This window comes from Labeo rohita, chromosome 6, assembly GCF_022985175.1.
Source record: "Labeo rohita strain BAU-BD-2019 chromosome 6, IGBB_LRoh.1.0, whole genome shotgun sequence".
Taxonomy (NCBI): domain Eukaryota; kingdom Metazoa; phylum Chordata; class Actinopteri; order Cypriniformes; family Cyprinidae; genus Labeo; species Labeo rohita.
The window spans coordinates 6,010,625-6,024,993 of record NC_066874.1 but is presented as its reverse complement, the minus strand read 5'-3'; the positions used below and the strand labels follow the sequence as shown (position 1 = coordinate 6,024,993).

Sequence of the window (14,369 nt, the reverse complement as noted above, 5' to 3'; positions counted from 1 at the left end):
TCCCCACCTACAATCATACGAGACGATCACACACAGATGATAAATCTTGATCTTCATGGGAAGTGTTCTTATTTATCCACCTTATTCTTCAATGCAGAAATAAGCCTATGGGCGAGACTTCCAGTTCATTAGCTGCTAAATAACGAAAATAATAACGTGCAGTAAACAGTAAAATTGTTTGCACTACAAACCAGTGTGTACATAATTAAGATAATACATTAAAATAATATGGTAAGACCAAACCAAACTCTTACAGAAAAGATAAGGTGGATATTTACCTCTCAAGACACTACTACATTTTAGGAAAACACAAAAAGCAGAAGAAAACAGGGTTTAAGAGAGAGTATGAGAGTTAGTTCAGGTTTATATAGAAACATTTTATTGAAAGTGTAAGATAAAATCAAATAAAAAAATCATTTCAAACTGTTACAAAGTTGAGAAAATACTTTAGTTTGATATGTGTGTACAAAACTATAGTTTTGTTATAAAAGCTTGTTTACTGGCCATTTCACATGAAACATAATACAAGTACTTCATTATGATTTGTTCAGAAGGCATGCACAACAAACACCTCAAAGAAAAACGAGTTTACCCAAATTCAATCAATATGCTTTTCAACTGACATTATAATTTTATAAATTCCAAAACGTAAATACCTCAGATTAGGTATATTTTGAAAATTACACTTAAACTGTAAAATAATTTGAGTGCAATCTGCACAGTGGTAGGACAGCTGCTGACTGAATTGGGTACTTCATGAACACACTAAATAACATATTTAAGATGAACACTCACTCTCAAATGCACAAACAGCAAACTTATGGCTTCTCTTGATGAGTACAACAAACTTGGCATGAACAGAACATTTTAAGTATCCACACACTTACATATACATATCCAGATGTAAATATCAGTGCATTCAATGTGTAGCTCATGAATCTGGTAATTCTCGTACCTCCACCATATTAAAAAAAGAACAAAGCTGCTCTTGTTTAAATGTATTTTAACCATAATGCCACAATTTTTACATCAAAAATACATTTAGCATCAAAATACATTTATTTAGTCAAGACTGCATCAGTTTTTCTACAGATTTATACTAGTAAGAAGTGCATTGTCGAATAATATCCTGAACATTGTTCACTGAAGACAGTTCAACTTGCATTTGTTCGTTTGCTTCAAGTTCCTTCAAACCTTTCTCCACATCTACGTGCGCACAGCATTGGCTTTATGAAACGACCTGCTGTGCCAATAGTCAGGGTTATCGAAAGCTTTATGTTCCATCCCTGCTTGCGCTTTTAAATACTCTCCCGGCCCCGGGCTCCTGGGTGGGTCTGTCAGCGCAACACTCTCCTCATCTTCTCCTTCCAGATTCTGGTATTCAGCTGCCGACGCTCCTCCAGCAGCCAGTGAGTCCATATCCTCATATTCATACACTTCTCCTTCCCCTCCCATTAACCCCTGAACCCTGAGCGAATTCCTCAGCCGAGGCTGACGGTTAGTGTACTGGTAGTCTTCCTCCACGTATTCGTCTTCGTCGTCTTCTGGCGAGCTTCTGAGTGGAGGATGGGAAACTGGTCTTGGGAGGTGAAGCTTGAGTACCATGTTGGCTGGTGGTCCTGCACCGCCACGGATGTCCATGTACTCGTACTGAACCTCCTGGAGATCCAGATCGCCATCTGTGTATTCTGCTTCACTAGATAGGAAATCGCCGTCGCTGTGGCTTCTTTGGTCAGTCGAGGACTGGGAGAGACCTCCGCTACTCTCCGAGCCCTCGATTGACGATCTCTTACTGGGTCTGCTGGACCCTTGAGATTTGTGATTGCTGTACAAGCCGGCAGGGTTGAAGGAGGCGCTGCGGTTGCGTGGCGGTCGCTGATTGTAGTCTTTAACCTGCCCTGGTATATGCCCGAGAGAGAGGGTCTGGTTGTTCATATACTCGTATTCTTCACCTGCAACACTGTGCGCCTCCAAAAAGTCGCCAGAGTGACCTCTTGAGAGTCTCCGTTGGGAACGTTTGCCACGTGACGATGTGAACAGAAGAGTTTCTAAAGAAAATACAAGAGATGCATTAACATGAGTACTTATATTTATGGAAGCCAATAAAAGAAGTTAAGTTAAGTTATATTTATGGGGCTTTTTGTCTTTATTTGACAGGACAGTTTAGAGCAGACAGGAAAGCATTGGGTGAAGGAGAGGGGGGGCGGTTTCGGCAAAGGACCTCGAGACGGGAATCGAACTCGGGTCGCCGGCAGCACAGCCACGCTTTATGTCAACACATTAACCACTGGGTTATTGGTGCTGACAAATAAACTAATTTTTAAAAATTGCGATTGCAACTTCATTTCGTAGAAATTTCAAGTTTAATGTACACTACCAGTCAAAAGTGCAAACAAATAGTGCAATTTTGAAATATTTTTTTTAAAAATAACTATTTTCTATTTAAATATATTTTAAATACTAACATTCTGATTTGCTGATCAAAAGCATTGATTATTATTAATATTATTATGTTGAAAATGGCTGAGTAGAATTTTTTTTTAGCTTTCTTTGATGAATAGAAAGTTCAGAAGAACACCATTTATCTGAAATAGAAATTCTTTGTAACATTATAAATGTCTTTACCATCACTTTTGATCAATTTAAAAGCATCCTTGCTAAATAAAAGCATTAATTTCTATCACCTTACCTGTTGTCCCTTATCAGTGCAAACTTATCACAAATTAAAAAGGATTCATGCCAATATTGTCCAAAAACTCACTTTTCTTGGGAGTTTCCAAACTTTTGGAGGGCAGTGCATAAATGTTACAAAAGATTTTAATTTCAGATATGTGCTGAATCTTTTTGTTCATCAAAGAATACTGAAAAAAATATTTACTCAACTGTTTTAATATGGATAAATATTTAATGAATTTTAAATATTAAATGATTTCTGAAGGATCATGTGACATTGAAGACTAATTGAAGAGTAGTGATGCTGAAAATTCAGCTTTGATCACAGGAATAAATTACTTTTTAAAATATATTCAAATAGAAAGCAGTTATTTTAAATAATAATTATTAAAAAATAATAAAATATTTTAGAATATTACTGCTTTTGCTATATGTTGGATCAAATAAATGCAGGTTTGGTGAGCAGAAGAGACTTCTTTAAAAATCTTTTGACTGGTAGTGTTTTTGCAACTTTTTTTAAAGATTGTTTTTTGAAAGAAGTCTCTTACGTTCACAAAGGCTAATATTACAGCAAAAACTGTAATATTGTGAAATATTATTACAATTTAGAAGAATTGGTCTTATATTTTAATATATTTTAAAATGTAATGTAAAAATAAAAAAAATTAAAAATATAAAATATGTTTTTGAAAGGTAGTATCGGTTTCCAAAAAAAAAACACTTTTAACATTGATAATAATAAGAATGTTTCTTGAGCAGCAAATCAGCATATTAGAATGATTTCTGAAGAATCATGTGACACTGAAGTATGACGTAATGATGCTGAAAATTCAGCATTGCATCAAAGGAATAAATTACATTTTAAAAGATATTTTAATAGAAATCAGTACATTTAATTTGTAATAATATTTCACATTATTACTGTTTTTACTGTATTTTTGATCAAATAAATGCAGCCTTGGTGAGCATTAGAGACTTCTCTCAAAAATATTTTTAAAATCTTAGGGGTTTTTTTGGTTTGTTTTGACCAGTAGTGTATGTCATAATTGTTATATTTCAGAATGTGATGTCTCACAACGTAAAATTTATGTCTTATTTTAAACATTATCTCATAATTATTTTTTCACGTTGATCTCATTTGCTTATCCTCACCTTTCTCTGGACTTTCACCAAATCCAGGCAACACATATCCATTTTGGTCCTCTTCTCCTTGAGTCCCTGTGGAGGCTGTTTCCGGAGGTCCTGACAGGCTGTCCCGCTGTGACATGTAAGCGCTGTCCTCACGATGTGTGACCCTCCTCATGCTGCCAACCATCGGGAAGTCCTCGTTCATTTCCAGCTCCACCGCAGTTCCCCGTCCCTCCGAACTCTCAGAAACAGTGCATCCAGAGTCGAGACGAGACCGTGACGCCCATCCCGCCTACAGAAAAATGAGGTGGACAATATATTGATTGTAAGTTGTATATTAAGCCATATGCTCTTAGATATGTGCATTACTTATCCAATATTCATTCATAACAAATCAAATGTACTTTTTATGTGGATGGTTTTAGCCTTAAAGTAATGCGATGAAATTGAGCTTTAGATATGATGAAACCTCACCTGTACTGTGCTCTCCAGACCAGGGGTCATTGGTAGATATCCAGCAACATTGGATGGAGTTAGACTTGACTGAAAGTGTTAAAAAGATATTACATTATTCATAAAGCCCCCACAAATCATCTAAACATATGCAATCTTGTTCAAAATTTTGGGATCGGTATGGATTTTTAAAGAAATGAATACTCTAATGCTGTAAGGATGCATTAAATTGAGTAAAGGTTTTTATATTGTTGCAAAATAGTTCTATTTCAGATAAATTATGTTCTTTTGAACCTTCTATTTGAGTCCTGAAAAATAACTATGAGGGTTTCCGCTAAATTATTAGGAGGCACGTGGTGTTTAGCACTGATATTATTAAGAAATGTTCTTTCTCGAGTAGCAAATCAGCATATTAGAATGATTTCTGAAGGATCATGTGACACTGAAGACTGAAGTAATGATGCTGAAAATTCAGCTTTGACCAAAGGAATTAATGACATTTTAAAATATATTAAATTAGACAACTGTCAATTTAAATTATAATAATATTTCGTAATATTACTGTTTACATTGGTTTTTATCAAATACACACAGACTAAGCAAGCACAGGAGTGGCTTCTTTCAATTATATTACAAAAATCTAACCAACCCCAAATATTTTTGAGTGGTGAATAATGTACATTAGTCTACTTTCAAACCATCACATATTCATAATGATCAATGAAAACGCACCCGATGAGAATCTATACGCAATCTTCTGGATGGTGTTATATAGCGTGGCATGTCTGTTGTATCTTCCAAGACTTCATCTTCTTGTTCCTCCAGTGCCACCCCTAGAATGTCCATCTCAGTTCCTCTCTGATAGGACTCGTCTGAGGCCGGGTCAGGAGCTCTGTACTCCTCCTAGTGGTGGAACATCAATCAACAACAGTCACTCAGTTGACTGTGTAATGCAACATACAGTGAAGTAAAGAATGAAGTACTCTGTCAGTTTGACTTACTTTGATGACGAGGTATCGTGAGGGGTCTCTGGCCATTCGGGTGAACTCACTGGCTAGCTCCTTGAAAGTAGGCCGAACGTTTTCATCAATCATCCAACCTGTTAAAATAGGCCGAGAATGATTTTAATGTTATGGCCGATAACCAATATATGGCAGATAATTAAATTGTATATTATTTTGTCAAATACATAAAAAACCTAAAATAAATAATTTTAAATGCTACAAGTGAATTTTGTCATGTGCGGTATGAAAAATGGACATTAATTCAAGATTTGCTACATAGTTCATTTTAAAATATTAATAGTGTTTTTAAAGCATGCACAATCATATTTTGTTATTGTTAACTAAAGCCGAAAAAAAAAAAGCAATAAAAAATGTAAATATTAAATAAAAATTAAGTACTACATTTTAAGCTATATTTAAACTAATGCTGTCAAATCGATTAATCACAATTAATCACATCCAAAATAAAAGTTTGTGTGTACATAATATATGTGTGTGTACTGTGTGTACTGGTTTGTTAGGACAGGACAATATTTGGCCGAGATACAACTGTTTGAAAATCTGGAATCTAAAACTAAAATAAAAAATAAAGCTAAATCGAAATACAAGTACATACAAAAGTAAAATTACTAGAACTTACACTAAAAAATAAAATGAAAATTTTAAATACTAAAACACTGCAGAAATGAAAATATATATATATTTAATATGCTGCTTAAAAATTGTGCATCCCTAATTTTCATTTATATTCTTTTCAGAAACCTTTCATGCTAACATCTGTATGATAAATGAGATGGGCTCAAGTCCAAAAGCACAAGATCACTGCCACTTTGCATTATGGGTTATATGAAGACTCGACTCACATTTGACCATGACCATGTAGACATCGATGGTGCAGATCTGAGGTTGAGAGAGGCGTTCCCCTTTCTCTAACAGATCAGGCACTTCCTGTGGTCGCATAGCAGAGTAAGGCTCCGCCCCATATGACATCATTTCCCACACTGTCACACCTACAGATAGAGTGACCTTTTGTTGAATCATCAGCTCCAATGTGCAGTTTTACAGTACCATTTTCTCATGTGACACATGGACTCACCATAGCTCCATACATCACTCTGATGTGTGTATCTGCGGAACAAGATGCTTTCGAGGGCCATCCACTTAATCGGCGTCTAGAAAGGACAAACATTAGGAAAAAAGTTGAATTTTCAGCATCATCACTTTAGTCTTCAGTGTCACACGATCCTTCAGAAATCATTCTAATAGGCAGTGTGACTTGGACGTGTGCTTTACCTTAATTTCATTGAAGAAGTATTTCTTGTCATCAGGGTAGAGGAGATCAGCGATGCCGTAATCGGCTATTTGAACCATAAAGTCGCTCTTGAGCAAAATATTGCGGGCAGCCAGGTTCCTGTGGACCATTCGCTGCTCCTCTAGATAGTACATACCCTTGGAGGGAGCAAGCGAGGAAAGATTTTAGTTGTTTAAGTGGGCTTGGAACGATCTGAATACTTCGAAACGCACTTTGTTTTTCTCTCACCTTGGCAATCTGCACACACCAGTTGAGCAGTCTCTGCGGGTTGAGGCTTTCTCTGCGCTGCCGAATGTGTTCCAGCAAAGAGCCCTGCGGGCTGAGCTGAGTGACCAGCTGCAGACTGGGCCCTGGACAGATGCCTAAGAGCCGCACTATATACGCGTGGTCCAGACTCCCCATAGCCAACATATGCTGCAAGACAGAAAGAAATTACTGAGGATGTCATTTTGTATGTTTTGTGTGGTTGTCTTGTAAAAGATACTGATGAATGGTTAAAATTCCGACAGATTAGTACAAATAAATAGTCATCAGTTTCTAATTTAAAACCTCTAAAAGTCACTATGAACAAAAAAATTAAATTAAATTAAATTAAATTAACAGTAATTTATTATCACAGAACAGTCCGTACAATTCAATTTAAAAGTTTGGGGTCAGTACAAATTTTAGGTTTTTGAAAAAGTCTGCAAAAGTCACCAAGTCTTCATTTATTTGATCAGTACTACAGTACAAACAGTAATATTGTGAAATATTATTACAAATTAAATTTAAAAGGTATTAATGAATGATTAACATTCTGACACAGTAATACAAATGAATAGTCATCAGTTTCTAATTTAAAGCTTAGAAATATCTAAACAATTAATGAGATGAAATGAAATGAAATAAAATTAAATTAAAAGCAATTCTGTTCATTATTACCACAGGGCAACCCATAGACTACAATTTAAAAGGGGTCAATAAAACATTTTTAGTTTTTGAAAAAAGTCTCTTTTGCTCACCAAGGCTGCATTTATTTGATCAAAACTTCAAAACTACATTAAAAACAGTAATATTGTGAAATATTATTACTGATTAAATTTAAAAGGCACAAATTACAAATTAAATTTAAATGAATGGTTAACATTCTGACATAGTAATACAAATTAATAGTCATTAGTTTCTAATGTAAAACTTTTAAAAGTCTAAAAAAATTTAATTAAATTAAATTACTTTTTTTTTTAACAAGTTTTTAGTTTTTGAAAAGTCTATTTGCTCACCAAGGTTGCATTAATTTGATCAAAACTTATTAAAATATCTTTCAAATATAATTTATTCCTGTGATGCAAAGCTGAATTTTCAGCATCATTACTCCAGTCTTCAGTGTCACATGATCCTTCACAAATCATTCTCATATGCTGATTTTCTGCCCAAAAAACATTATTATTATTATTATTATCAAAACTGTTGTGCTGCTTAATATTTCTGTATTAATATTAATATTTTCATTTTTATATTCTAAATTAAATAAAATTTTCCAATAAACATAATTTATTTAAAATATAAATCTTTGTAACACTACAAATGTTTTATTGTCACCTTTGATATTTTCAGAATAACTGCATTAATTAAAACAGTATTGCATGTATATTTGTCAAGTTCTTCATTTACTGTAAATCTCTGTAAATTAAATGTGTATAAAAAATATGTGCATTTTATACAAAATAAATAAATAAGTAACATTTATATAAAATAATATAATAAATAAAATACATATATAAAATTAATAATAATATTAATTAACTAATTAATTAATTAATTAGTGTAGCATATTAGTAGTGTACATAGGCAATATGTGTATATGTGTGTGTGTGTGTGTGTGTACTTGTTTTTGCTACATTGTGGGGACCAAATGTCCCCACAAGGATAGTAAAACGTGAAATTTTTGACATTGTTAAAAAATTATTAAAAACAGTAAATGGTGTTTATCTGAAAATGTAACGATGCAAACATGTTTTATGTGAGGGCTAGGTTCAGGGTTAGGGTTGGGTTAGGGGATAAACAATATCGTTTAGTCAGTATATAATCTATAGAAGTCTATGGAAAGTCCCCACAATTCACAAAAACAAACGTGTGTGTGTGTGTGTGTGTGTGTGTGTCTCTTACATCTGTAATTTCCTGAAAGGTCTGTCGTCCTGTACGGTCTTGAATAGTCTTGATAGCCACTGGAATCTTTACAGTGTCTCCCTCTGGTATCCAAACTCCCTGTGAAGAAACAAATGAAATACAGTTAAAGTAACAGAGTAATAGTCAGAAGAAGAAAGAAAACATGTATTAGCAGAACACCTGGAGGAAAAGCTTCAGTAAGTGATATGAGCTATTGTCAGGTTTCGGGATGAGCTCATGTAATGACATCAGAGCGTGTAAGTACCTTGTGCACGGTGCCGAACACTCCGGAGCCGAGAGGTTTGATCTTTCGTAGTTCAGACCCCCGCAGAATCCGTGCATGAACCTTCACGCCTTTTTCTCCAGGTTCCAGTGGTTCAAAACTCTAAAACACATTTTGAAACCGTATAAAAATTCACAACACTTCAACGATTCCATTTGTTGCTTCATATGTGAATCTGTACACACCTCCCCACTCTGCAGATATCTCCTCATGGCTCGTTTTCTGCGTATGGCGACACTTCTGCGATACAGGACGGTCAGCACAAACACTGAGAATGCGACCAGCACACCGAATATAACGCTTAGCACTATTGCTGTCACAGGCAACCTGAAATACAAAATACACAATTACACATACTGACAGGGAGCTGCAGGCGGTACGTCACACCAGCAGGGGGAGACACCTACCCAGCATCTGACCTGGATGAATCCACACAATCATTCTCACCTGGACCTAAACATCTGAGACAGAAAATATACAAAATGCATCTTTAATTGATTTGCAAAAATATTTCAATAGTTACACATACATTAGCATATTAGAATAAATTTATAAATTATAAACTTAGCTTTGCATAACATTTTTTACATATATTAAAATAGAAATCAGTTTGTACAGTATTCCAAAATATTATTGTTTTTATAATTTTTTAAAATATATTAAAACAGAAATTAGTTTGTAACAATATTTCAAAATATTACTGTTTTTACCTTTTTTTAATATTTAAAATATATTTTTAAATATATTAAAATAGAAATCAGTTTGTAACAATTTTCAAAAATATTACTGTTTTTACATTTTTTTAATTTAAAAAATATATATTTTTAAATATATTAAAATAGAAATTAGTTTGTAACAATATTTCAAAATATTACTATTTTTACCTTTTTTAATTTTTTAAAATATATTTTTAAATATATTAAAATAGAAATTAGTTTGTAACAATATTCCAAAATATGACCATTTTTACATTTTTTTATTTATTTAATATATATATATATATATATATATATATATATATATAAATGTATTCAAATAGAAATTAGTTTGTAACATATTTAAAAAAAATGTAATTAATTTTAAATATATATTTTTAAATATATTAAAAAAGAAATCAGTTTGTAATAATATTCCAAATTATTACTTTTTTTAACCATTTATTAACATTTATTTAAAATATATATTTTAAATATATTAAAATAGAAAATTAAAATACAAAACACTTTGTAACAATACTTCAAAATATTACTGTTTTTACCTTTTTTAAAAATATATACTTTAAATACATTTTTAAATATATTTAAATAGAAATCAGTTTGTAATAATATTCCAAATTATTACTGTTTTTACCATTTATTTAAAATATATTTTTAAATATATTAAAAAAGAAAATTAAAATACAAAACAGTTTGTAACAATATTCCAAAATATTGTTTTTACCATTTTTACAATTTATTTAAAATATATTTTATAAATATATTACAATAGAAATCAGTTTGTAACAATATTTCAAAATATTACTGTTTTTCCTTTTTTGGTAAAATAAATGTACCCTTGGTAAAATCTAGTCATCCCCAAACTTCTGAACATTTATTTTGTAAATCTGCACATTTATGCTTGTGAGAAATAAACTGATCACTACATCTCATACTATTTCAAAATTAATATTCCTAATTTACTTTAAATCCATTTTTTTCCTTCTTTTTTTATTCCCCACCTGGCAATCTGAATTTTTTGTAAAAACTTACGAATAATTGCGAACCAAAAAATAAAATGTGAATAAAATATGTGCACTTTATGCATATTAACTCTTTACTTGATATAATGTATTGCACTTTTTGACATTCCTCACCCCAGTGTGCAGTTGGCATGGCATGGTTGGCATTTGTGCTGGCTGTTGGAGAACTTATAAATGATAAGTCCATTTTCCCCCTGAACGCCCTCTGGACACGAGGACACACAGTATGGCCCGTCCTGCAAATGTGCACATGCTACGCACTCATCAGCACCCTGCAGGAAGAATGAGACGGGGAGATTATTTAATAAATCAAACAATCTGTGCAAACAGTGAAAGACATTCTATCAGACAACAGTAGATTACCGGTCCTGTGCAGGTGTGTTTGCCGTCCTGCACCGCACACTCCTGGTGACACAGCAAACACTCTCTTTTAGGTCCGGCAAACTCTCGTTTTTCACTGTAGAGAGCAGAAGAGATCATTCAGAGGTCTGAAAATCTCCTATAGTTCTCGCAGTACTAAATCACGGTGTGTTGTTTCCTTTGTTGTTACAGCACACATTAAAAACAGCAGCACTCACTGGGTGTGTCTCAGTTCACTCCCTAAAGTTCACTGCCTAGTTCTATAGTTCTTAGGACTATTTCATTACAGGGCACTGAAATTTTCATTCCAGATTGCTCAGTGTCACGTTTTCTGTAGTCTCTTAGTCAGCATTAAAAGGTGACAAATAGTTACAATCTAATTAATTATATTATGTGGCAAAATAATAACTACACTTAAGCCATTATTGTGTTAGATGTGAAAAGCTTTTTACAGGCATTACAAAAAGAAAGAAACATTGAATAAGTAATGATAATAAATACATATTAATCTTTTTTAATAAGTATTATACAATAATGAATACTGAAATATGATTTTTTTTTAAATGACACGCTATAAAACTAAATTCGCCTTAGTGAGTGAATCATTCATTAATTCAACCGATTCGTTTAAATGGCTGATTCATTCAGAAATGAAGCAAGTGACTGTCTTTATGAATAAGTCACTGAATCATTGGCTCACTCAATTTGTTAAAGGAATAGTTCACTTCCAGAATGAAAATGTCCTGATAATTTACTCACCCCAATGCAGTGATGGGAATAACGGCGTTATAAATAAACAACATTATTTTTCTCGTTACTATAATTTATTATAACATTATCATAATTTTATTTATCAGTTCATCTGAATGGGTGCTCAGTGTACTTGTATTTGACGAACCATAAACTCTAGCGTGAAGGCACATGACTAGCCGTCGTTTTAAATCAAACACACAAAGAAAGAAGCAAGAGAGTCTTATATACCATGTATACATGTAAACGTTATTCTTTGCTGTATTTTCCTGTCAAAATAATAAAGTTCCTTTGGAATTCTTCCGCTTTTAAGAACTACCGGTTTCAATCGTAGTAGGCGGAAAATAATGCGCAAACAGCGGTCTCATTGGCTGGCGCTTACCTATTATCGTCCCTGTTTTGATTTTTAGCAAATCAGTTTGAGCGAACTCAGATTCCTGATTTCCAAATAGTTGTATCTCAGCCAAATATTGACCTATTTTAAACAAACCATACATCAACAGAAATCTTATTTGTTCGGATTTCAGATGATGTATAAATCTCAATTTCAACAAATTGACCCTTATGACTGGTTTTGTGGTCCAGGGTCACATATCAGATATGTAATGTTAGTCTGGTAAGTAAACTAAAAATTGATTCATTTAACATATTTAATACTGGGGACATCCAAGTTATTTGACATATTTGAAATTTTTTTTAAAAAGTAACACAATAGTTACTTTCCCTGGTAATTAGTTAACTCCGTTACTATTTGTGAGAAGTAACTAGTAACTATAACTAATTACTTTTTAAAAGTAACATGCCCATGTCATCCAAGATGTTCATGTCTTTCTTTCTTCAGTCGAAGTTTTTGAGGAAAACATTCCAGGATTTTTCTCCATATAGTGGATTCAGTGGGAGCCAACAGGTTGAAAGTCCAAACTGCAGTTTCAAAGCAGCTTCAAAGGGCACTACATGATCCCATTCGAGGAACAAGTGTCTTATATATAGCGAAACGATCGGTCATTTTCTAAGAAAAATTCTAATTTATACACAGAGGAAGTACACATGCACTGCATGTAACTTTTCCAACATGATTATGCAATACGTAAAGACATGCATGCATATCGCAGACCTAGTGCAAGACGAGCATTTGTGGTTAAAAAGTATAGAAATTTTTCTTTTTTTAAGAAAATGACAGATCGTTTTGCTAGATAAGACCCTTATTCCTCAGCTAGGATCATGCAATTTGAATCTTCAACCTGTTGGGCTCCCATTAAAGTCCACTACACAGAGAAAAATCCTGGAATGTTTTAATTTCTTTTTGACTGAAGAAACAAAAACATGAACATTTCGGATGACATGAGGGTGATGAGTAAATTATCAGAAAATTCTGGAAGTGAACTTCTCCTTTAAAAAACGCAGATTTATTCATGACGGACAACAGTAAGAGGTATAAACACACACACATTTTCTACTACTACTAATTGCCTTTTAACGTTATTTTTTCCATAATTAATCACATTAAATTTACACATTCAACTTACGCTCTAGTTACAAACACATATTTCATACACTTTAACTACTACAATGCATGTATGATGGATGTAAAAAAAAAAGATGCATGTAAAAAAAAAAAAAAAAAAAAAATTGGAACTAGAAAACAGAATGAGACACAGCCATTGTCCTATACTGACCCTGACAGGAAGTTGCATTGTGGTACACATGTTCCTCCTCTGCTGTAGTTCTTGCAAGACACACACTGATCGGGTCCTGGACCCCAGCATCCCTCAGATGAGCACAGGGGATCACACACATGCCCTTCCTCAACTGTAAAAACACACAGAAACTATGAATATATTGTTAATTGGCAATAATGAATAACAATTTGTTTTTATCCCAAATATTTTTAGAATGTTTTAAATTCATGCCACTATCAGAATTAAAGGGACAGCGCACCCAAAATGAAAATTTGATATTCTGGAGCTCATCAAACAGTTACACTTCTCACTGACTTCTATTGTAAGTCACCCACTTTTTTGTGCTGAAACCTGTTTTGTTACCAACATTCTTCAAAATATCTTCTTTTGTGTTCTACAGAAGAAAGAACATCCTACATGTTTGGAATTACAAGAGGGTGAGTAAAGAATGACAGAATTTTCATTTTTGGCTGAACTATCCCTTTAAAACCATTGCCCTAATGACTAACTAGTTGTTCAGAAGTAGTCAGTTTTAATACATATGTACTCACTGCATTGCTCTTGTGGGTGGTTGTCTTTGATGTCGAGGGGTTTCTGGCGGCGCTGGGCCCGAGGGCCGCTCCCAAACAGACGTGTCCAGTTCACAGTGTGGTGATAACAGAGCTGCTTGTTTCCTGTGATGTAGATGCCTCCGTCACCAATCCGTTTTAGTGAGCGAAGACCCAGGGACTTCAGTGAAGGAATCTTCATCACCAAAAGAGCGTAACCCCTGAGAGAGAACATGTGGAATAGGTCATTTGAAAAATAAAAGACAAATTAAATTACATGGTTCTTAAAGTCAACG

At 33.5% G+C, this 14,369-nt stretch overlaps 1 protein-coding gene across 2 annotated transcripts in view; it reads right to left on the bottom strand.

Moving 5' to 3' along the window:
• Positions 1-364: 364 nt before the first annotated feature.
• The window catches only part of erbb3a (erb-b2 receptor tyrosine kinase 3a), a 33,280-nt gene continuing 19,275 nt past the window's right edge, over positions 365-14,369 (bottom strand). For both annotated transcript variants that reach the window (XM_051112689.1, XM_051112690.1), the window contains exons 13-29: positions 14,077-14,294; positions 13,523-13,655; positions 11,100-11,193; positions 10,851-11,008; positions 9,406-9,459; positions 9,184-9,325; positions 8,981-9,100; positions 8,716-8,814; positions 6,799-6,984; positions 6,552-6,707; positions 6,355-6,430; positions 6,122-6,268; positions 5,256-5,353; positions 4,987-5,157; positions 4,276-4,344; positions 3,826-4,093; positions 365-2,048 (exon numbers count right to left, since the gene is read on the bottom strand). In XM_051112689.1, coding sequence (XP_050968646.1) covers positions 1,207-2,048; positions 3,826-4,093; positions 4,276-4,344; positions 4,987-5,157; positions 5,256-5,353; positions 6,122-6,268; positions 6,355-6,430; positions 6,552-6,707; positions 6,799-6,984; positions 8,716-8,814; positions 8,981-9,100; positions 9,184-9,325; positions 9,406-9,459; positions 10,851-11,008; positions 11,100-11,193; positions 13,523-13,655; positions 14,077-14,294 — 3,031 coding nt within the window. In that variant the 3' untranslated portion in view covers positions 365-1,206. The remainder of the gene's footprint in view (positions 2,049-3,825; positions 4,094-4,275; positions 4,345-4,986; positions 5,158-5,255; positions 5,354-6,121; positions 6,269-6,354; positions 6,431-6,551; positions 6,708-6,798; positions 6,985-8,715; positions 8,815-8,980; positions 9,101-9,183; positions 9,326-9,405; positions 9,460-10,850; positions 11,009-11,099; positions 11,194-13,522; positions 13,656-14,076; positions 14,295-14,369) is intronic.